General features: G+C 40.7%; 5 protein-coding genes across 6 annotated transcripts; 4 read left to right on the forward strand and 1 right to left on the reverse strand.

Annotated features, from left to right (window-relative positions):
- The first annotated feature begins 4,253 nt into the window (after positions 1-4,253).
- Positions 4,254-5,174, forward strand: LOC147311067 (olfactory receptor 4B13-like). Its single transcript, XM_086265977.1, has one exon. The coding sequence runs from the start codon at positions 4,254-4,256 to the stop codon at positions 5,172-5,174; it is 921 nt and encodes a 306-aa protein (XP_086122103.1).
- A 1,818-nt stretch (positions 5,175-6,992) lies between these two features.
- LOC147311068 (uncharacterized) lies at positions 6,993-8,716 on the forward strand. Its single transcript, XM_086265624.1, has 5 exons — positions 6,993-7,554; positions 7,753-7,870; positions 7,963-8,031; positions 8,184-8,558; positions 8,679-8,716. Exons 1-5 carry the CDS (start codon positions 7,306-7,308, stop codon positions 8,714-8,716), a joined length of 849 nt encoding a protein of 282 aa, XP_086121750.1. The 5' UTR covers positions 6,993-7,305.
- A 185-nt stretch (positions 8,717-8,901) lies between these two features.
- On the forward strand, positions 8,902-12,657 carry LOC147311069 (uncharacterized). The gene is made up of 11 exons (XM_086267419.1): positions 8,902-9,229; positions 9,327-9,505; positions 9,601-9,694; positions 10,095-10,451; positions 10,547-10,664; positions 10,739-10,830; positions 10,932-11,046; positions 11,417-11,518; positions 11,718-11,879; positions 12,011-12,166; positions 12,401-12,657. The coding sequence occupies exons 1-11, from the start codon at positions 8,966-8,968 to the stop codon at positions 12,613-12,615; spliced, it is 1,854 nt and encodes a 617-aa protein (XP_086123545.1). The 5' UTR covers positions 8,902-8,965; the 3' UTR covers positions 12,616-12,657.
- A 3,495-nt stretch (positions 12,658-16,152) lies between these two features.
- LOC147311070 (uncharacterized) lies at positions 16,153-20,172 on the reverse strand. Of its 2 annotated transcripts, XM_086266518.1 has the most exons (6): positions 19,795-20,172; positions 19,154-19,359; positions 18,538-18,703; positions 16,960-17,571; positions 16,756-16,823; positions 16,153-16,245 (listed from the first exon to the last, which is right to left on the reverse strand). In XM_086266518.1, the coding sequence occupies exons 2-6, from the start codon at positions 19,355-19,357 to the stop codon at positions 16,153-16,155; spliced, it is 1,143 nt and encodes a 380-aa protein (XP_086122644.1). In that variant the 5' UTR covers positions 19,358-19,359; positions 19,795-20,172. The 2 variants fall into 2 exon arrangements, with proteins under 2 accessions (XP_086122644.1, XP_086122643.1); XM_086266517.1 differs by lacking the exon at positions 19,795-20,172 and having other exon boundaries at positions 19,154-19,461.
- Positions 20,173-21,245: 1,073 nt separating this feature from the next.
- LOC147311071 (uncharacterized) lies at positions 21,246-22,528 on the forward strand. The gene is made up of 2 exons (XM_086267705.1): positions 21,246-21,429; positions 21,726-22,528. The coding sequence occupies exons 1-2, from the start codon at positions 21,274-21,276 to the stop codon at positions 22,242-22,244; spliced, it is 675 nt and encodes a 224-aa protein (XP_086123831.1). The 5' UTR covers positions 21,246-21,273; the 3' UTR covers positions 22,245-22,528.
- Positions 22,529-23,131: the final 603 nt, after the last annotated feature.

Genomic DNA, 23,131 nt, shown 5'->3' on the forward strand with positions numbered 1-23,131 from the left:
TGAAGGCACATGTTTGAAATGTTTGAAATAAAAATGAACTGAACTGAACTGAACTGAACTTAGCGACTTTGTCGCTATATTTAGCGAGTTTTCAGACCCTGTTAGCGACTTTTTTCCTAAAAAGCGACTAGCGACAAATCTGGCAACTTTTTCTGGTGGGCACCTCGCCCATGGCAAAGCGCTCACAGGCGGAGGATAATCCTCCCCCAGCTGCTATCAGGGCAGGAGACATTCAAACCTATCACTTTTTCCGGTCCAAGCACGGTTAAAGGAGCAGGGTTGGAATTGTGACATTAAAAAACAATAATTGCTAAAAGAAATAAATTATAAATGCATTTAAGACATTTTTTACTGACTTTATGTCTCTTCCACGATGTTATTTCTCTCTTCAACAGCGTAGGTTACAATTACATTAGCATGATCAATTATCCAAATTAGGCGATGACGTCATTTAGCGACTTCTAGCGACTTTTAGGACAGCCGATAGCGATTTTCCTTACTGATGACAATGGTTTGTTGATTTACTGTAAGTGATCTGTATTAGAGCTCAGGCAAAGTTCAGTTGCACCCATGCACAGTATGCCTCTGTGATTAATAACTGTACTCAAGCACAGAACTCAAGAGCATCATCCTCGTTGTGTTAAATAAAGAATCTGTACAGAATATAATAAGGCCGTGTCTCAGAGCATTCAATAGTCATTGCAAACAAGCCACAAAGTTTAAAAAAGCTCTAACCTTTAGGACCATGTAGGGCCGAAAGGTTAAAACTAAAATTTCAAAATAAAACCTAAAATTACAGGCAACCAGTGAAAGGAGGCCAAAAGTGGAGTGATATGAGATCTTCTGTTGATGCCTGTTAAGAGTCGACTTGCAGCATTCTAAGATAAGATAAGATAAGTTAAGATAGAACTTTATTAATCCCTCGGGTGGGTTCCTCTGGGAAATTCGACTTCCAAAAAAAAGCACAGCAACGACCGAAGTTACAGTTACAGAATTGTTATATATATATATATATACACACACACACACACACACACACACACACACACACACACACACATATATAAATACAGAGACAAATATAAATAAAATATACAAAGGGGATAAATAGAATAAATAGGAATAAAAAATAAAAATACAAGTGAATTGCACATTTCAAGTATTGAGTCTATTCTGAACCTGAACCTGAGAGTTTGAGACTATCCCTGACCTGGACTTCTTTCTCTGTGTGTATATAGATCTGCCCTGGACCCGAGCGAGCGTGTGTGTGTTTGGAACCCACTGAGAGCGTGTATTGGATTAATCCCTGTCTCCCCCTGGACCCTGGAGCCCCGGACCCTTTCCCCTGCCACACTGTATATATATTCTCACCTGTTGTCTCACTGTAAATAAACGCACTTTCTCTTTTGCCAAGGATACCTGATCTGCCCGTGAGTCCATTTCAAACATTGTGACACCAATTGTATATGGACTGAAAATGAAAGAAATCTCTCAACACCTCAGGAGGTTGTTTTGTCATTGCATCTTATGTGTCAAAACTGATGTTGGAAGTGCGGTCATTTCCTTTCCGATTCAAGTTCAAAGGCCTGACTTCTCTACAGTCTAGACATTTCTGTCACGGTTCTGGGTCAGTTTTGACCCAGTATTTTGGGTTTCTCGTGTCTTGGTTTAATTTTGTATTTTGTATTGTATTTTGATTCTGTGTGTGTGTTCAGTTCTACTGCTCCCTTGTCTCGTTAGTCCAATTTCTCCCAGCTGTGTCTCCCTCCTGTTGCCCATTCCCTGATTACCACCCTGTGTATATTAGCCCTGTGTTTTCCTGTGCTCAGTGTCGTGTCATACCCTCAGATTATGCCTGTGTGGTTTTTTTCTCTGCATTCCGTGTTCACGTCATGTTTTGTTTTCATGCCAGCAATAAAGCTGTGGTTTTGAGTTGCATTCTGTCTTCGAGGCCTGCAGTTGGATCCTCATCTCCGCCTGCCCGCACACAGAGCCCTGACAGAACAACGCGACCAGTATGGATCCAGTGGACTCACGTTTCGCCTCTGAGGGGGAGTATCTCGTGCACCTATGGGATTACTGTTGGATGGTAATCCACGCTGTGAACCCCTACAAGAGGCAGCTGGAGGAAGTCTTTTTTTGATAATTTTTTGTCATCCACTGCTTCCACTATCAGTTTCCTAAATATCAAAGGACTAAAACAAATAATAAATCTGAGAGCGAAGCTCAGTTTTGAACTGTTTAGCATGGGCAGTCCAGGGAAGGAAAATTCAACTGTCCTCCTGATGGCCCTCGCTACTTGGTGTTCTCGGCGTCAGCAGCATTTTTTGTCAAGGTTTATCGCCAAATCATTCGATCCACCCTTAAAGAAGAAATGCAACCCTCGCCATCATCACCCTTCCATTCTCTCCTGTGGTACGGACTGGAGCGGTTGTCATTTCCACACCACAGCAGGAGCAGCCGCAGCAGAGTTTCTCCACGTCACCTTTTGCCAGCCCTGATCCCATTTCAACAGGGAAGCGGCAGATGCGCCGCCAACATTCACAGTCCCAGCAGGAGTCTGGGATTTTGTCTGAACAGCCGGCTAGGTCAGCTGCCCAGCAGCCACCTTCAGCTCAGTCGGCTGCCCAGCAGCCACCTTCAGCTCAGTCGGCTGCCCAGCAGCCACCTTCAGCTCAGTCGGCTGCCCAGCTGCCACCTTCAGCTCAGTCGGCTGCCCAGCTGCCACCTTCAGCTCAGTCGGCTGCCCAGCTGCCACCTTCAGCTCAGTCGGCTGCCCAGCTGCCACCTTCAGCTCAGTCGGCTGCCCAGCTGCCACCTTCAGCTCAGTCGGCTGCCCAGCTGCCACCTTCAGCTCAGTCGGCTGCCCAGCTGCCACCTTCAGCTCAGTCGGCTGCCCAGCTGCCACCTTCAGCTCAGTCGGCTGCCCAGCTGCCACCTTCAGCTCAGTCGGCTGCCCAGCTGCCACCTTCAGCTCAGTCGGCTGCCCAGCTGCCACCTTCAGCTCAATTTCAATCGCCCTCTGCTCAGTCTTCAGCCCCGCTACCCATAGCTCAGTCATTAACACAACCACACTTACTGCAAACTTTGTTACAGTCCATAGCCCAGTCAGAAGCTCAGTTGGTAGAGGAATCATTAACTTTGTCATGAGTTCAGGCTCCAGTGCTTTCACTGCCACTCATCTTCTTCAGTCTCAGAAGTCTGAGACTGAGACTGAAGAAGTCACTTGGATGAGTGACGAAACGTTTCTCCCAGAAAACGCTATGTCCAGATGAACAGAATCAACTTTTGGAGATTTATTTTCCTGGATGACTGAGAATGCATCAAGAAGAGAGGTTGATACCTCTCCGTTTCTGCTGAAATTTCCGACTGTGAACTCTTCAAGCCAATCTTCTGTACTGCTCATCTTGCAGGATACAAAGGGATGAGCAACTTATCTGTCCACACAAAAATGCTACCCCCCCACTCCCATTCTCCGTTTGGCATCCAATCACCCGATGTCCAACCACACCCGATCCTCTCTCTCTGTCTCTCTGTGACCTTACACATCAACATGAACATAATTCAAACTATAAAATCACATATCAATATATTTTCCTTTATGTTGCATTCACTTTATGCAATTATACATCAACAGGATTTATCATCAGCTCAGTCACATGAATGTCATGATTCTTTATGATTCAAATATGTTCTTTTTAACTCAATTACACAGGAGTACATTTTTGTGACATTTCCTTTTCATGTCTTTGTGTTTGTCAGTCACAACTTATTTAATAAAATCATGCACGTCAAACACACAGATGCCATTGACACATCATAGTCATAACAATGCCCTGGAAGGTGAGTGAGACAAAAGGCTGCATGTTAAGTCATTTTACCCTCTTTCACATGTAATGAGAGATAAACCAGGAGGCACTTCAATTTTTTTTCAAACATCCTGCCTCACTTGACAACACCAAATATTTGTTACAATTTTAGCCCGACTGCTGTTTTAGACCCACCGAAACATTCATAATTGCTCCTACCTGTCAGCAATTATCGTAAAAGTCTTTTAGCCACCAGTTTCGTAATGTTGATGAAATCTTTTATGACAAGGTTAATGAGATCCATGGAGGGTGCCTGTGTTGGATAAAACCATGCCACTAGCACTGAATGATTGACTTTCTGAATTCTAAGGACAGTTACACAGTTTGCATTTCAGTGCACAGTGTAGGAAGCTGAGTAGTTCTAGCTATTCTTTAACCATTTTAATGAATGCTGATTTAAATACGACATATGTAACACTTGGTGGGCATGTGGAAATTCACAGATACAGATATCTTTATTTTGTGATCATGCTTACAGCTTATATTCTGTTAATATGCTTTAATGTTTCTATCATATGTCTTATTGTTATACACAAAAATCTTCATGAGCCAATGTATATTTTTATTGCAGCTTTGTTATTGAACTCTATTCTTTTCAGCAGTAATATCCACCCAAAGCTCTTGGTTGACTTCTTATCTGAGAAACAGATCGTATCTTACCAAGCTTGTCTTTTTCAGGTTTTTATGTTTTACTTTTTAAGCTCTTCAGAGTTCTTACTATTGTCAGCTATGGCCTATGACAGATATGTGTCTATTTGTAAAACCCTGCAATATCCAGCCATCATGAGAACAACTACTGTCAGTTTACTGCTGTGTTTTGCATGGCTGGTACCTGCTTGTTATATTGTAGTGCCAGTTGCACTAAATATTAATAGCAAACTGTGTAGCTTTACTTTGAAAGGAATTTTTTGTAATAATTCACTTAACAAGCTTTTCTGTGTGACTTCAAATGAATTATCAATATACGGTGTAATTGTTCTGTTGAATCTCGGACTTTTCCCCATGCTTTTTATACTTTTCACATACACAAAGATAATCATAATTGCTTTTCAGAGTTGTGGAGATATCAGAAGAAAAGCTGTTCAGACCTGTTTACCTCATCTGCTAGTTTTGATTAAGTATTCTGTTTTGATTACCTATGATGTTGTCATTGTTAAACTGGAATCTGATTTTCCCAAAACTGCACGTTTCGTAATGACACTCCAAATAATAACTTATAATCCTCTCTGCAATCCAATCATATATGGACTGAAAATGAAAGAAATTTCTAATCACCTTAAAAGGTTGCTTAGACACATGAAATAATGTAGTGTCATTGTACATTTATTTACTAATTTATTAGTAATTTATTTATTGTGCAACACACTGGTAAAAGAAGTAGGTTTATGGTGCATTATAAGCAGTGTTGGGACTAACGCGTTATTAAGTAACGCGTTACAGTAACTACGTTATTATTGCGGTAACGAGCACGGTAACTAGTTATTATGCCAAAATCAGGAACGCGTTACTCGTTACTGGGATTTAGATAGGGTCGTTACTCGTTACTTCGTGTGTTGCGTTTAACTTACCTCGGAAATCAGAACACGAACCTGGGAATAATGTCACACTCGAGTAAACGGTGTTCTGGTTAGCCTCGTTGGAGAAGTCTGGATTCCAATATGGCGACGCCCTCGAAAACGCTTGTTTTGCTAGCTCTCTACAAAAACAAATTACTACTACACATATGCAGCTCATCTGCAGTCCCGAATTTCTGAGTCCCGAGTACAAAGGAAAGCACCACGACTGCAGTTTCCGTGCTGGACGTAAAAAGGGCACGTGACACTGTGACGTAAGCTACAATCATGGCGGCAGTCGAAGATGGTCCAGGCATGTGTTTTCTCTCCTGGAAATATTCACATTATTTCTCCTTTCTGTTGGAAAAAGACAGGAATATTGTCGTGAACTGTACTCTCTGTGGAGGTTCTAAAACTCTTTCGACATCAAAGACTAGCAATTCTAATCTGATGAAACATCTTCAGAAACAGCATGCATCTACCAACTTAGTTGAAAAAGAACCTGAAGGCAACGTCGGTGACTCTAGCTCCGTTGATGCTATTCCAGCAAAACAACGAAAGCTTGATTTCGGACAGCCTGCTGCACAGTCCATCACCCAGCCCCAGCTACACAGGCTGATTGCCAGGTATGTTGTGGAAGACATGAAACCCATCTCAACGGTTGAGTCCCATGCTTTCAGACAACTGATTAGTCATATACCTGTGCGAGGGAGAGCTGGGAAGGCACCATCCAGAAAGACATTTTCCAGTTTCCTAGACCAAGAATATGCCAACATGGAGTCAGAGCTCAAAAATACACTTGACATGGTAGAATACATCTCCACAACAGCAGACATTTGGACTGTGCATAATAAAAGTTTTCTTGGTGTGACCGCGCATTGGATAAATGCACAAAACATGAAACGTGAGAAAGCAGCGCTGGCATGCAGGCGATTTATGGGTCGACATACGTATGACAGTATTGCATCTGAGCTGGACAACATTAACCAACCCGTTCTCACTCCCGACGCGTAAAATAATGACGATTTGTCACGTCCCTTAACTTCTCATGCTGACGCCTAAGGTACCCTTCCACGTTTTTATGTGACGCTGTGGGTTGTCAATTCATTCCAATATGAACCCGCTCGCGGCGATCAGAGACGCTTCGAGCAGAGGCTCCAGCCATCCATTTACTCCAATAATAACCCCGTCACGGCGAAACATGACGCCGTGAAGCACAATCTAACTGGAGAACCGGGGACCCTCTCCGCGAACGGGTTTTTCTCCCTAATTTAATGCTTTCTTTTAATGACATCGTTAACATTTCTCAACAAAAACACGAAAGTATCACTGATAATTCAACAATAAAATCGCTTCATGTTGTGGCCATCACACAGTGTTTTCCAAACTGATTCACGATCTGAAAGTGCGCAGATTTAACGTACATAATCCTTTGTTAGGTTTATTATTTTCATTTCACACGTAAAACACATTTATAGATTCATTCACCACTCCTGTTAGTTTTGGACGCGCTCGGCTCCAGCCAATCAGACGCAACCTGTGTAAGCAAAGGATGATGGGAGAACGGAGAGACCCATTTATAAGAATAAGAAAATGAGGCGGAACTGATTGATTCTAATGCAGGTATGTAAAAAATACATATATTTAAAGTAATACCTTGATGTGTGTTTCAAAGTTTGTTTTTTCATAAAAGCTTCAAACAAACAGAGGTGACTGATCTCGGAAACGGTGTAATGTATTTAAAAATGGCTACAGCTACCGTCAGCATGCTTGCTAGGTAACGACTACACGTGTCTACTGCAGCATTAGCCATTTAATCCAACGATGATGGATTAAATCTATTACAAACGTTAAAGGACTTGTGTGCTGCAAAATACCCTCACATGGTGCGTAAAGCAGTTTTTGCGCTAAGAGTTCTGCTAGCTCTTTACAAACTGATGATGCTAACGTTAATTGCTAACATTAACCGGAGCGCCAAGACTGAAAATCATTTGAATTGCGTTAGTTATGTGTTTATGTCACTGAGTTCTGCAAAAATCTCTTTCCTCTTTAGCTTGAAAATGAGTGATTCAGAGGATCCCGAGCTGGAGGAAGAGCTTCAGGCTGCTGACGAACTCCTTCAAGATATGCAGGTAACATTTTTAGTGGAAACAGTTGTTAAAGAGGGAACACGCTTGTCTAATATTTTGTACGGAGTAAACGTTATGTTATTCGAATTTTTTTTAAAGTTTATGTCAAATTAAGTTGGTTAACTTAAGATGTTTGATAATCTTTGCTTTAATCATAGACTGTATTTTAGGTGTTCCCTTTTTTCCTTGTTAATTGCGTAGAATGATGCACAGAGTGAACCTCAGCCAAGACCAGTGCGCTGGAAAAAACGTGACAGACAGGGAGCTTTTATTCCTCAAAGACCATCAACCAGTCGAAGTACTAGTTGCATGCCACGTGGTCAGTGTTCACACAACCATTGATTTTATCTCACAACTTGTTTTCACCAAAGAATTTCAGTAAGTAAATATTCTTCATTCCCCCCCCCCCAGTGTCCAGAGAGCAGCATCAATGTCCACGTGAAGAACCTAGTTATGTTGCCAGTGTCAACCCAACAAAAGGTACTTTACCTTCTTGTATATATTGTGATTTCTGTTTACTTTTATATTTGTTGTTATAGTTGAGTTATGCAGGGCTTTTGTGGAGTCCTAAGAAACATACTGCCTAGAGTGTTTTTCAGAGTTTCTTCCTTTCTTTATTTTTTTTCTGTTAGTGTATGGAACTGAGGTGCTTCGTCAGGAGCTCCTTCAGTTGTTGGAGGATGGAGAAGAGGACGCAGCCATGACTTGTGAGACGTCGTCTGAGTCAGCTGCTACTCACTGGGCGATCAGAAACATGGTGTCCTCGCAAAAGTGGAAAGAGGCCAGGCCTTGTCTTATAGACAATATGTTAGCTACTCTGGATCCACAGTCACACCGTGTGTGTCAGTGTGGCAAACAAGTAGTTGTGAGGTGTCTGGACTGCCTGCCTCTTCCATTCCTTTGTGCTGACTGTGATATTGCAGTTCACACACGCTTTGTCCTGCACAACAGAGAGGCAGTAACAGGAGGGTTTTTGCAGCCTTCATCAGAGTTTCACAAGCCAATAGGTACAGTTTTTAAGTCTTATGCATTTATTGCTATGTACTATGAGTGTGTGCTGTTATTGTATATTTATTGTGTATCAGTTAATTTCTAATTCTTTTTATATTGTGTGTTTTTAATGTTAGTTCGGCTGTTGCCTGTGCAAAGACCAGACTGTGTGTGACTGCCCAGCAGGTAACGTTGAGGTTTCACCCGGCGCAATTGTGGCTCTTGTAACCATAAATGGTAAGTTACCCTTTTGTCACACACTACATACACAATAGATGTGTTTGGAGGTTTTATTGCAAATTGTGCATTGCTATCTTGGTTTTAATTACCCTCGGCCCGCAGTATATGTGGGCACCTGTCAAAGGTCATTTGGATTTACCAGACCGATTTGAAAACAACATGAAAAAAATGAATGCTTTGAGCCATGACTGAATTTATCCTTATCCTTTCTAAAGGCCGTTATAACCTTGCACTGCCAGTGGTGAGCTGCACCAGCTGTGGCCTAATGTGGTCCCCCTCAGTTAAGGACATCCTGGGTAGTGGATATTGGCCTGGCACCTTAAATTTCTGCACCCTGTTTTCAATGGATGTCTTTCAGTCTTTCTATGACATTAAGAAGGCTGCACCAGGGATGTCACTTAAGGCATTTGTCAAAATGCTGGATGAACGAACAGCCCATTTTGGAAGGGTGAGTTTCTAAATTTGCTAAGTTTAAGGAAATTGTGCAAATCAATGTTTATGATGACTGTCCTTGAATATTCTGTTGTATGTCCTCTATGTAAAAGAATGGCCGAATATCAGCTGATGCCTTCAGTAAAAGTTTCTTGGAGTGGAGTGCTGTAAAGTTTGAGGTGGACAAGATGTGCAAGGAGCCATGCTTTAGCTGCCCTGCCTGCACTCCAGACATGCTCGCCGTCTCAGTTGATGGAAACCGCAAGCTTTATCGCTTTCAGTCTAATGCAAGGTACGTTATGCATTGTGTACATAAGTCAAATATGGATTTGTAGAAAAATGTATTTTAATGTTTCTTTTCAAACAACTGTCACTGTGTTCGTTCAGCACTTCAGAGCAGGGGAACTTTGAAGGTGTCTTCATTGAAAAAGATGAGGAAGTTGCTGAGTTTGTGAAATACATCCAGAGACACACAAATCATGTAAGATACACATATATATCAGTGCTGTCAGCGTTAATCTTGTTAAAATGACGTTAATGCCGTAACTGTGTGTGTGTGTGTGTGTGTGTGTGTGTGTGTGTGTGTGTGTGTGTGTAGACATATATGGATGGGTCGATATTTTTTTTATTTTTCTCTTGGTGTTGTCGTAATACTATTTACTTTACTTTATCTTAATGTTTACTTAATTTTGTCACCATGTGTATTTAAAAAAAACAACATGATTTTTATTTTGTGTTATCAGTGCTGTCCTGGGGAGATCTGAGGTCTTGTGTGACTCGAGGCTAATTCAGCTAATTGTTATGCGTTTGTTTTAAAAAGTTTGTCCCTGATAGGGCTTAATCATGTCATGTCTTTTATGTTAAAATCTTTGAGTGTATAGGTCCCGGGGAAAGGGTTGTGCGGATCTTCATCTTGGACTGCAGCAAAGGAGTCGTCCAAAAAGTCCACTGGGAAGTTGGATGAGGAGGGCATGGAAATAGCTGTTTGTCGCCACGGAGTCCTCTTAGCTGCATTGAACATGTTTCGAGGGGAGATCTTTGCTTACCCCCTTTTTCTCCAGAGGAAGTTGGCAGCTAGCATCCCAGGACATATTACGTTCCTTTGCTCCGATGTGGCCTGTAAATATTTCCCCTATTTAACCAAGGTGGCTCAGCAGTGCCCTGAGCTGAGGAACCTCTTGTCAATGCGTCCTTTTCTCTCCGTCATGCATGCAAAGGCTCACACTTGGAAATGCGAGGTATACTGCAGCTTGTAGTCTTGGATACGTTTAAGACATTTTGTTATAAGGTTGAATGAATTCAGCAGTCATGTATTGTGACCTCCTTTCTATAGATCAAATGGGGAGGTGCGTTTCAGGATGGGGCCGGTTCAACAGTTGGAGAAGAGGTGGAACAAGTAAACAGTTTCCTGTCTAGGGCGGCCATCACAACGAAGTACATGTCTAAAGCAGGTGTGTGTCCGTGTCTGAGATTCCACTCAGTCTCCTGCTCATTAATTCTAATTTGTATACTAACTGAAATGCAGGGCGAACAGACATGCTGACCCTCCTGGCTTTGGGGTGGAACAAAAGGAAAGTGGAACAACTGGGCCGCACTTTGAGCCAGCGATATCTAAAGGTCATTTTTTCAACACCCATTTTAATGTGTGTGGTAATGGGGGGAAAACACCAGTACTCTTTTAATGTCAATATGAATGACATTTATGAATGCATTCTTAGATCATAAGGATCCTTAGAGAACAAGTGGAGAGCCTGAATGCGACCAGAAATGAGCTGGGTGTGGATGACGACACACTGCAGCAATGGGTGGCCGATGTGCAGAAATGGGCTGAAGGTGAGTCTCAATATAATGCACTCATGTATAACAACAGGACCCACCATGGCCTCATTAAAGAACTTAGAGTTAAGATCTTTCTGACAGTGTCAACAAACAATGAAAAATAAGCCTTGGAAAAGCAAATTTATGGCAGAGTTGTTGCGTTTCATCAAATTGGATAGAACCTGGGTTGAAATGATGTCGTACTAGTTGGTTTTATAAACCTGAACACCAACATACTTGTTATCTCATGATTATCATGAGATAGCAGCACATGAAGGCTCCAGATGTCTTATAATGAATATCATCAAGTCAGTGATTACAGAGTCCACTGTAGTTTGGTGACTGTTACTCATCCTGTATTCTGATTAATATTCCTCTCACTTAGAAAGTGATCAAACTGATGGCAGCCTTGGAGCGTTGCAGGCACGAGTAGAGGAGCTTGTCGTCATCATCAGAGTGCGAACACAAAGTCTTTACAGACAAAATGGTGTCACAGTTTCTTTGAAACGGACCGTTTGATGCTCAGTTTGTACAGCTTGTGCAGCTACTTTGTAAACAGAATCAAATCAGATCCAGGTTTGTTTAAGCTGGATGTGATTTGTTCTAGCAAACGAATTGATGAGTGTAGATTAAAATGTAACTATATACATTATGTGAAGGTGTGAATTTTTTATGATTATTTACAGATAGCAACAAGAGGCGACACAGAATTCGCAAGGTCATCTTAGTTGAGAAGAAACGCTTGGCGGCTGCTGTTGACGACTACAACAAGCTCGCTGAACCAACAAAGCAAATCGTATCCAGTGATGCCCTCATGCAGACCGATATTTGGCCCTGGCAGAGCACAAGTGAACGTAAGCTCTTGATTTATAAATATCCTTTTTAAACAAGCTCCCAGTATCTGAGCAGTAGTTGAATGTTTTGTTCTTGAATCATAATATGCTACTATGTTTTCCCATCTGATGTTGTTAAACTGCAGCTGCTGCTGACCTCCGGACAAAGAGAAAGGTCTTTGAGAAGGTGATGGCTGTGAGGCGCCTGAGAGAGGAGGAGATGATCCTTTGCAGGGAGATGCGGCATCACTGGACAGTGTTGCGAATGCGTTCTGTGGTGTTGGGGACAATCTCCTCAGACTGTAAGCACTTTATTTATTTATTAATTTTTTGATGAATCGATTGAAAATAAGAGCAGATGCTAAAGTCTTACTGGATCTTTTACCTATATCTAGATTGCTAGCTAACACTGCCTTCTCCCTTTTAAAAAAATGTTTAATTACAGCATCCTTATTCATTGTGTTTATGAGGTGATGTTTTTTTGTTGTTTGTTTTTTTTACTTTTCTCATATTTATTTGTTTTGTTCTTTTTACAGCCTCCTTTGTTGGCATGTCGGAGGATGCACAGAAGGGACTCTGTAGCCTGGTTTTAAAAAAACAAAGTGAACTGAAAGCTGAAATGCTCAAAGTAAAGGACATGTACAAGAGAATCCTCAGCCACCAACCACTCCTGGAAATGGACTCGGAGGAGGAGGAGGACATTCCAGACGATGCCACTGAGAGTGATTTGAGCACTTCTGATGAAGACTGATTGTGTCATCATTGATGTTATGTTTGGTAAAATAAAAAGTTAATCACATCTCTGTTTAATGTGATTTTTTCAACAGACATTTTACATTTTGAGAAGAAAAATGGAATTCCCTTGGTGCAGTTGTTTACCCTGAATCATTATTTCCCATCTAATTTAATGACTAGTGTACATGTTCAGATACGATAACATAATTTAATTTATGGGATGCTTTCTGGGCTGCTCAAATAATCACAAAATTTAAAAGCACCAGGCAGCACACTCACAAGTAAATTTTTTGTTCAGTGTTTTGTCGAAGAAATCAACAAGTACAACTGAGATGTTTGCTGTAGTGGTGTGTTTGTTAAGAAGCATGCCAGCACACTGGTGAACTGACAGTCCCAGAATGCACCCGAGCCATTGACTCGCCCCAGAGCAAATGAAATTGCTTATCTAGAAAGACAACCGTCATCAAAGAAGAAGTAAAAGAGTAGGAAACAAATGGTAAGGGAAGGTACTGTGGGGTAGGAAAGAAAGGCCAGAGCTGTGCAAAATGACCTCCAGCAGGCCACAAATGTGCACGTCCGCTCAAACGGTCAGAAATGGACTCCATGAGGGTGGTATGAGGGCCTGACGTCCACAGGTGGGGTTGTGCTTACAGCCCAACACAGTGCCGTATGTTTGGCATTTGCCAGGCAACACAAAGATTGGCAACTTTGCCACTGGCGCCCTGTGCTCCTCACAGATGAAAGCAGGTTCACACTGAGCACTTGTGACAGTCTGGAGACGCCGTGGAGAACCTTCTGCTTCCTGCAACATCCTCCAGCATGAGTTTGGCAGTGGGTCAGTTTTGGTGTGGGGTGGCATTTCTTTGGGGAGCAGCACAGCCCTCCATGTGTTCGGCAGAGGTAGCCTGACTGCCATTAGGTACTGAGATGAGATCCTCAGACCCCTTGTGAGACCATATGCTGGTGCGGTTGGCCCCGGGTTCCTCCTAATGCAAGACAATCCTAGACCTCATGTGGCTGGAGTGTGTCAGCAGTTCCTGCAAGACGAAGGCATTGATGCTGTGGACTGGCCCGCCCATTCCCCAGAACTGAATCCAATTGAGGACATCTGGGACATTATGTCTCGCTCCATCCACCAACTGCACCACAAAATGTCCAGGAGTGGGCAGATGCTTTAGTCCTGGAGTCTGGGAGGAGATCCATCAGGAGAGCATCTGCCACTTCATCAGGAGCATGCCCAGGTGTTGTAGTGAGGTCATACAGGCATGTGGAGGCCACACAGACTAGTGAGCCTCATTTTGACATGTTTTGAGGACATTACATAAAACCAGATTAATGATTGATGTATTGCATTGATCAAGGAACCAACCCAATAGGAGCTAAAGGAATCCTCTTGACATTACTTCACTCAGTAAGTTTATACTATGTTTAATGTGCATTTTCTTCATCAGTTTAGAACATAACATGTTAGCGCTCCCTGGTCCTTTTTGGAGACAGATCCTGAGACAGCAGGCGTGGAGAACTCGTGTCAGCTGTGGTAATTAAGGAATACTTAGATTTAATATTGATTTCATGACAACTATCCTCTGGCACATATTCCTGGATATATATAATGACATAAGTAAACTCCCATTTTAGAATCATTGCCTTCTTTGATCTGACTTATTGCCTCAGACTTTGGCCCTGTGTCCCCAAAAGTATAGAAAATCCATGACACTGAGTAAGAGGCCTTTATCATGTTATAAGTGAGAGAGTTTGGTGTAACAGTGGTTGAACATGCCAAATCAATCCACAACATACTGCCATTCCCCAGCTGTAACCTGCATATGCATCAAACCAAAATCCAGTATCATAGCCACAAAAAAGACATAAAGATTAGGTTAAAAGGGTTGTCTCATTTTGCCAGATAGCTTCATCCCAAAAAAGATAAACATTCTTCAAAAACAAAAGTTTGTGAATATTTGCTGTATTGCCAGGCCTAAACCAACCTGTTAAACTTATCAAATTATTGTCATAGATACAAACCTATTGATTGAAACAGAATAATCCATTGAAGCCTCCATCATCATCCACAATCACTGTTACTGTTCAGATTATTTTATCTCTGTTTTCCTCTAGAATGTTTTGAAAATCAGCATTTGATCAACACTTTTTAAAAGTTTATTTTGATCCTATTGTTTACGTGTGTAATTGCATTTTTATTGAAATTATGACAGGAAAACCCTCAATCAAATTGTATCTTTGATATCTAATAATAATATTAACAATAATGTTACATATGTAATATGTACACAATAATATTGTGCAAACAAACAAGAAAAATAGCAAAAAATGTCAATTTTTTTTAATACCCTGTATATAAAGACCACATATGACCACAACTCCAAATGTGCAATTGTCACTGCATCTAAACATGACATATTACAAAAAGGTAGAAACATATAATATACAATATGTTCTGAAGCTGGTACTGGTGCAGTTAACTTTGCTTTAGGCTCCCATACACAGTAGGTGTTACTTACTATACGTGCAGTGCAGTATTACTTTACCTTGTAATATGTTATAATAAGCAAGTCACTTCTATATTTATGAGGATGTAGACAATAATGTTGGCTGATATGTAAAACTATGAGATGTCGAGTGCAGGGAAGATATTATTGATCGATCAGATTCATGAATATGTTAGGTACTTAAGCCACAATTAGAGAGTGAAACAGAGACTGACACTGGTTGAAATGTATAGTAAATATTTTATTTTGAACTTTTATGCTGAACTACAAGCTGTGAACTGTGCGATCTCTGCGACCTGTGGTGCCTGGTTTACTGTGTGTAAAACTGCGCAGGTTCCCATGTGTCATCCCACACTTTGCCACTGTCAGGAGAAAAACATAACAAACAACAACGACAACCACACACAAAATAGGACAATTTAGGTTGTGACATATGACAATTTTTTAGGATGAAATATCTTCTATATTCATGTCATGCTTTATACACCTTCATTGTAATATAAATTAATCAAATCAAGTCAGAGAGTATTAATATATGTAGTAGATGTCAAGCAGGACCACAGCAGCAGCCACGATCCATTGGAACCTGCTGGATGAGAGAGCACAGAAACTCCAGGGAAGAAGTTTAGTTAGTAACATGCATGAACTGCATTACTGAGACATGTATGTTTACAGATGGTGGTGAGGGAGAGGGGGAGAGTTTTCAGTAAAAGGAGACGTGACTGCATCTTCAACCAATACTGAGCCTGCATAACCCTGAAAGAGACAGAGAGAGAGGGGGGGGACACTAACCCCCAGCAGTCTGGTCCTATTACAGCATAACTAAGGGCTGAGCTGAACCAGCCCTAACTATAAGCTCTATAAAGAAGTAAAGTCTTATGCCTACTCTTAAAAGTGTTGACCATGTCCACCTCCAAAACTCATAATGGACTTTGGAGGTGGACAGCTATCAAGCTCCTCACAGAAGAGGAGCTCGATAGCTAAAAGCTCCCAATTTACTTTAGTCCAAATACATGAATTCAAATTGAGGTGATAACTATTTATCAACAGTATGAATGTCTGTTCCCGTCCAACAAAGTTGTTACTACATACCATGTTGAGCAAGGCTTCCACTTGACTTTAACTTCTTCTTTTTCCTGAAAAACATGATATAAACAAACAATTAATTAAGAAAGACATGCAAGTTGCATACAAAAAGGAGCTTATAAACATTTGTGTACTATTGAATGGCTCAATATATTATACAATTAGTTTACAAAAACATAAGAACCACTACAATGCTTGTACTGCCAGCATCGAGTGCATGTCAGCAAAGCAACACTGCTTACATTGTGGCTCACAAGCAAAACTAACTGAAGCAGATGTTACTGAATGGGAAGGAGCACCTCCACATCAATCACTCCTTCTGAGCATGATGTCAGGAGGACTTTAAAGAACGTAAACATCAGGAAGGCAGCATGACCAGGTCGTATCAGGTGGTCTGTTCTTATTTAATGTCCTATTTGGAGTGAAATCCTGACTCAGTGGCTGAATTAGTGAAGATTCATCAAATACAAAAGCTTATGGATAGTCAGTCAGGCACAGTTCAAATCCGGGAAGTCCAAAGACGCAAACAAATCTGCACAACAGCAGGCTAAATTACTTACATTTACAACTCTCCTGTCTACTATCTCTTCATATTTGAAAATCTTCTGTGTACGGTGTTTTCGGCATTCTGAAAAATAACAAATGAAATATTTACATGAGTTCTGTAAAACTGGAAAAAATGCAAAAATTAAGAAAAAGAAATCTTAACAAACTTAACGAACATGTCATGTGTTTCGTACATTTACAATACCATAACGTCTAACCTTTCCTTGTCCTTTTTTTGTTTGGGACATCCGAGGTGTACACCGTAGAAATTGAGGGAGATGCAGGATGTGGAGATGGAGAGGAGGATGCAGGAGAAAGCAGAGATGAAGAGGAGGATGCAGGAGGAAGCAGAGATGGAGAGGAGGATGCAGGAGGAAGCAGAGATGGAGAGGAGGATGCAGGATGAAGCAGAGATGGAGAGGAGGATGCAGGAGGAAGCAGAGACAGAGAGGAATATGCAGGAGGAAGCAGAGATGGAGAGGAGGATGCAGGAGGAAGCAGAGATGGAGAGGAGGATGCAGGAGGAAGCAGAGATGGAGAGGAGGATGCAGGAGGAAGCAGAGACAGAGAGGAATATGCAGGAGGAAGCAGAGATGGAGAGGAGGATGCAGGAGGAAGCAGAGATGGAGAGGAGGATGCAGGAGGAAGCAGAGATGAAGAGGAGGATGCAGGAGGCTGACAGAGGGAAGATGTTGGTACAGGCTCTAAATGAAGAATAAATTCCTCGTTTAGAGCCTCTGGGTCTGGGACTGGTCCAGCATCGACACTGTCAGCAGAGGATGGTCCAGCTGCTGGTGTAGAACTTTTAGCAGGAGGTGAAGCTTGTAATTCTGAAAAATTTTAAATATTAAACATTCATTAAAATGGGTTGAAAAAATGTACAGTACACATAAACACATAATAAGTAGTGATTTGCATGTTTTCAGTTAAGTTTTTACTAAAGATACAACTGGTAAATATTGGCATCAAATAAGTCATCTCGCACACTCACTGACCCAAATAATTCAGTACAAGTGCCCTCTAGGGTAGTGTGACATCTGTAGTGCTTTTCTACATTGTACATTAAAAAATTAATGAGTGTGACTATAAATCCAGATAGATAATGACTTTTTCCTCTGATGACACTACTTTCCTGACTTTGTAGTGAATAACATTTGACACTTCAAGCTAGTACTGTGACTTAGGAGTTTTGTACAATGGTGATGCTAACTACCTCAGGGAGGTAATCAGGTGACCTCTTAAGAAGTATATAAGTTATTTAAGAATCTTGGTGTTCATATTGGTAACATTATATAACATTTGTTATACTAGAAAGTCTCGAAGAGAATTATCAGGTCTGGTTTTTGTGAAGATTTTTAAAATTACATTTGTATATACATGAGTGTGAAAGACCATACTATACACACACACATACAAAATTGTTCAGGTGGGTAACACCAGAGGTTCAGTATGGCTAGCTTTGGTGATGTGACCGACACATGGGGAGGTAATAAGGCAGATATAACACTATTTTCATGTTAGCAACAGGACATGTAGGGCAGCTGTCACCTCACAGCAAGAAGGTTACTGGTCTGAACCTTGGCTGAATAATAGAATAGAACAGAATAGAGTAGAGTAGAACAGAATAGCTGGTGACTGTTAACTATCCTCATCCTCACCATCTTGTTTGTCTCTATGTACCCCGTGATGATCTGCCTTCTTATCTAGGGTGTACCATGAGTATCACCCAAAGACAGCTAGGATAGGCTACCTGATAAGGACACCTGGTTACAGATAATGGACAAAGCATATCTTACTTCTCAGAAGGTGTTCATAAAGCTTCCTCATCTTCATGAGGATGTCACGTGCAGCACCTTCCGCTGGTTCGATCTGAGTGATCACGTCCCCTACTATACGGCCCTTACGGTCAAACTGTCCAAGAAACAGAATTGGTTGGTAGCCCAGGGCATGTAGCTTTGAAACCTGCAAGAACAACAAAGAAAAACATGCAGCCAGTCTTTCATGTAAGCAAATTGATGTATAACAAACCTTTAAGTTTCACATCTTTGTTGTTTTATTGTTGTCGATAGTTAAAAAGTATTTATGGTGACCAAACCTGTAAATGTATGATAAAATCCATCTTGAAATGTTTTGTCTCTCAGTTAATAGCCGATTAAATTAAAAATCAGAAGTAGCTTGAATAAAAATAGTTTTTAACAAGTTTTTTCTAGTTGGATGTCTTTAGTGTGATGATGTTATTCTGATGTGAATAACTTTTTTATTTATGCTCTTTTATAAATTAATATTTTATGTGTATATACATGTCTTGTTAGTTTCTTACTTCATGATATACAAGAAAACATTGACAACTGTGATTAATAAAGAATTGTCTACCAGACCAACCACTTATTAGATCAGAACTTTTAAACTTACTGACAACTGGGCTGAATTAACCACCCTGCTCGCATTTCTGTTGTTTTTAACAGAGGCAGCCCAGTTACTGTTTTTAAACTGTTCTTGTTTTTTTTTCAATCCCTCCTTTAGGTTCAGGCTGCCCAGGCATCCACTGCATGTCTTCCTGTTGCAGGTGTTTGGGGCCTGACAGGAAGGGCATGGTTTGGTTTTTGGCTTTGTCATTTCTGCAAATGAAAATGGAACATGTAGGGATTATTTCAGGTCTGTTTTGGTGAAACGATTACAAAAATAATTTATGACCAAAGAAATAACTTATATTACGAGGCAGTATTACACCATATTTAGAAAAAAAATCAATTACGAGATTAAAGTCATTAATATTGAGTTAATTACGTGAATAGGGTTAAAAAAAACCCTGAATTGATTACAGAAAAGATACATTGCTAAAATAGAGCAGTACTAACATTAGCTGGGTGGCCAAGCAAGTGTCTTACACATGAGAATACATCACAAAAAAATTTAAATAAACTTTTGCAGAAGTAGTTCTCTTGGTACACAGACTGCTCTGTGAAAACATTTCAAGTTTAATATCAGTTTAATATCACTGAAATTAATATTTCAGTGAACATGCAAATTACCCACAGTTTATCACAACTTACTTAGCTAGGATCTGCCTCGTGTCCAGTCGAAAACTTCGCTGCAGGACCGTGAGTTGAAAGATACATTTACTACGACTCCCAAGATGCATTGCAGTAAAAACCATCCAATCGCCTTGCTTAAGATCTGTTGACGTGTCGCTAAAGGCGCGCTGTAGATAAATATTGCAATTTGTAAAAAATAAAATACTACAATTTGCATTTTTTAATTACATAATTAAACACTGGGCCAGTTTAATTTCGTATTATCGCTGGTTATTATTTTAGAGTAAATAAAGGAATAACGGGTAGCACCAAGCTGTTGTCATCTTCATTTCCATAGCGACGGCGGTTGAGGATTATGGGTAGTGTGCAGTTACGGGATTAGTGCGTCTGCGTAAATTGGTCTGGTTGGTTGGAGCCGAGCGCATCCAAAACTAGCAGGAGTGGTGAATGAATCTATAAATGTGTTTTACGTGTGAAATGAAAATAATAAACCTAACAAAGGATTATGTACGTTAAATCTGCGCACTTTCAGATCGTGAATCAGTTTGGAAAACACTGTGTGATGGCCACAACATGAAGCGATTTTATTGTTGAATTATCAGTGATACTTTCGTGTTTTTGTTGAGAAATGTTAACGATGTCATTAAAAGAAAGCATTAAATTAGGGAGAAAAACCCGTTCGCGGAGAGGGTCCCCGGTTCTCCAGTTAGATTGTGCTTCACGGCGTCATGTTTCGCCGTGACGGGGTTATTATTGGAGTAAATGGATGGCTGGAGCCTCTGCTCGAAGCGTCTCTGATCGCCGCGAGCGGGTTCATATTGGAATGAATTGACAACCCACAGCGTCACATAAAAACGTGGAAGGGTACCTTAGGCGTCAGCATGAGAAGTTAAGGGACGTGACAAATCGTCATTATTTTACGCGTTGGGAGTGAGAACGGGTTGCATTAACTCATCTCATGTCCTATCGTTTAAAATCACATCAACTGTAACGGATAATGGCTCCAATTTTGTCAAGGCTTTTAAAGTGTACCGGCCAGCACCTGAGTCAGATGACTCTGAATCTGAGGAGGATGAGGTGACTTTTGTTTCAATTGGGGATGTGCTGCAGAATGCTGCTGATGATGCTGATGATGCAATTTCTTTACCGCCACATCAGAGATGTGCATCGCACACAATGAATCTTATCTCTTGCACTGATGTGGAGAAGTGGCTATTGTCTGAAGCTGCAACAAAAACCATCTACAGAAGTGCCACCACAAAATGTGCAGGGCTGTGGAACAAGGCCAGTCGTTCCACAGTGGCTGCTGAGATTGTGGACGACATTATTGCAAAGAAGCTACTAGTACCTTGCACAACAAGGTGGAACTCGTTCTATTATGCTCTGGAGAGAATTTCAAAGATACCTGTGGTGGAGCTGAACACAATCTCATCCACATTACAGTTGAAATGTTTCAATGAGAGGGAGCATCAGTGTATCAGAGAGTACTGTGCAGTCATGAAACCACTTACTGTGGCACTGGACATTCTTCAAGGAGAAGACCATTGTTTTTATGGCACACTCCTACCCACACTGGAATCGCTAATGACCAAGACTCTGGCTATAAAAAATGGTCTGCAAATTCTTGTTGGGCTACCAGATACAGTTGTCCAGGTAAGAGATGATATTTTCATTTGTGTTTATCTTTAATGAAATGTTTTACTCAATTGCTTTTTATATTGTGCTGTGCTGTTCACATGCAAGTGAATGCTGTTACAGTTACAGATACTTAACCCCAATAAATAAATAAAATAAATACAACGTAGTAAAATACACACTATTTACAAATTAAAATACATTCTATATAAAACTACAGCATGCTGTTAATATTTAATTAATTTAATGTTGAAACAATGCATACTTTCTCATGCAAAAATGTTTTTTGCACTTTTACTGTGTCGTTATTACAGGCAGTCAAAACAAGGTTTGCACATGTCCTTGGAAGTGAAGATGCTTTGCTGGCTGCTGTGACACTACCAAAATTTAAGCTTCGTTGGCTACATGACCAGGCGCGGAAGGACCTCGCAAAGGCACGTCTGCTGGTAGAGTGTCGAAAACTTCTCCCTGAGCAAGATCAGCTACAACCAGGTACCAGCGCCACCAACACAACACAGCACGCGGGTTCTAGCAAAGAGGATGAGTTCTTCTCCTTTGAAGAGAATGAGGACATATATGCCACTGCTGAAGGTGAGGTAGCCGAGTACCTCAAATCAGGAGCAACAGGGTTAGACTCTCTGAATCATTTCCCAATGATAAAGAAACTCTCTCTTAAACTTAATGCAGCTACTCCTTCAAGTGCCCCAGTTGAAAGGCTTTTCAGCCTGGGAAACCTGATTCTCACTCCAAAGAGGAACAAGTTGTCTGATCATAAGTTTGAGAAGCTTCTCCTCTTGAGGTACAATCGTTGGTTTGATGGAAACCAAAGTTGAGTAGTGCTCATATGATGATGATGTGTTGCCTTCAGTGGTGCTCTACAAGGTAAAGTAGGGTTATTTCCAAGTGAAACTTGGGCTTCTGAAGCACTTAAAATACCATTATATTTTATTTATCTACATGGCCTGTATGGAGGCAATATTATTTTGGTTTGACTGTTTATGAAGCTGAAAATAGTTATTATTTATTTTATTTCTGTTTGTGGGGCTGAACATACTTGTAATTAATTTTATTTCTCTTCTCTTTCTCTGAAAATACTTTTATTACTGAACATGAGGTCTCCAGTTGGTGGAATTCAGCAGTTAAGTTTACAAAGTTAAGTTCAGTTAACTTTACAAAGAATGGACAAACCTCACCGTGTTTATGTTAAATCATTTTTTGCACTACATGTTTTTGCACTTTGATACCTACTTTGATACCTACAGGTCCTAAATTGTCTGAGGTACAGTTTAATGTTGGCACTGCTAAAAGCATACTTTCTGTCCATTTAAATGGCAAAAATAAATATCTTTCAAAAGTTTCAACACACTGTATGTTGTGTTTTGTGATCCACTGCTTCTTCCTAGTGATACTACGTACAATGATTAGACACTGCTGTAACAACCCGAGAATGATGAGTTTGCATTTGTAGAGGGTTGAAACATTAGAAATAGATTAAAACACACAGATAAAAAAAGTGACACATAAAACAAACTTTGTTAATTTCTAATTTAGTTTCATTCATTTCATCATTGACTTGCACTCACACTACTACACTGCCATTTTAACTATTTTAGGTTCAGGCCATTAGGTGGCACAGTGTACTTGTGGCTGGATAGTGCTAACATGTAAGCAAGCTAGAAGACTGGCATCCTTGCTGGGTATCCAGTTAGGGAAGCAACAC

Source organism: Aulonocara sp. 'chitande type north' Nkhata Bay, linkage group LG16 (genome assembly GCF_057382095.1).
Source record: "Aulonocara sp. 'chitande type north' Nkhata Bay isolate Kocher_YH1m ecotype deep benthic linkage group LG16, A_spYH_male_GT1.1, whole genome shotgun sequence".
Classification (NCBI taxonomy): Eukaryota; Metazoa; Chordata; class Actinopteri; order Cichliformes; family Cichlidae; genus Aulonocara; species Aulonocara sp. 'chitande type north' Nkhata Bay.

Bases quoted from the DNA above. Each gene is read 5' to 3' on its own strand.
- LOC147311067 (XM_086265977.1), top strand. From the start codon at position 4,254: ATGAATGCTGATTTAAATACGACATATGTAACACTTGGTGGGCATGTG.
- LOC147311068 (XM_086265624.1), top strand. From the start codon at position 7,306: ATGGTGCGTAAAGCAGTTTTTGCGCTAAGAGTTCTGCTAGCTCTTTAC. The intron at 7,555-7,752 runs GTAACATTTTTA...TTAATTGCGTAG, and splicing joins AACTCCTTCAAGATATGCAG to AATGATGCACAGAGTGAACC. The intron at 8,559-8,678 runs GTACAGTTTTTA...TTTTAATGTTAG, and splicing joins AGAGTTTCACAAGCCAATAG to TTCGGCTGTTGCCTGTGCAA.
- LOC147311069 (XM_086267419.1), top strand. From the start codon at position 8,966: ATGACTGAATTTATCCTTATCCTTTCTAAAGGCCGTTATAACCTTGCA. The intron at 10,665-10,738 runs GTGTGTGTCCGT...ACTGAAATGCAG, and splicing joins GAAGTACATGTCTAAAGCAG to GGCGAACAGACATGCTGACC. The intron at 12,167-12,400 runs GTAAGCACTTTA...TTCTTTTTACAG, and splicing joins GGGGACAATCTCCTCAGACT to CCTCCTTTGTTGGCATGTCG.
- LOC147311070 (XM_086266518.1), bottom strand. From the start codon at position 19,357: ATGACAAAGCCAAAAACCAAACCATGCCCTTCCTGTCAGGCCCCAAAC. The intron at 17,572-18,537 runs GTAAGATATGCT...AAAATTTTTCAG, and splicing joins TTATGAACACCTTCTGAGAA to AATTACAAGCTTCACCTCCT. The intron at 16,824-16,959 runs GTTAGACGTTAT...GTTATTTTTCAG, and splicing joins CAAAAAAAGGACAAGGAAAG to AATGCCGAAAACACCGTACA.
- LOC147311071 (XM_086267705.1), top strand. From the start codon at position 21,274: ATGAAACCACTTACTGTGGCACTGGACATTCTTCAAGGAGAAGACCAT. The intron at 21,430-21,725 runs GTAAGAGATGAT...TCGTTATTACAG, and splicing joins TACCAGATACAGTTGTCCAG to GCAGTCAAAACAAGGTTTGC.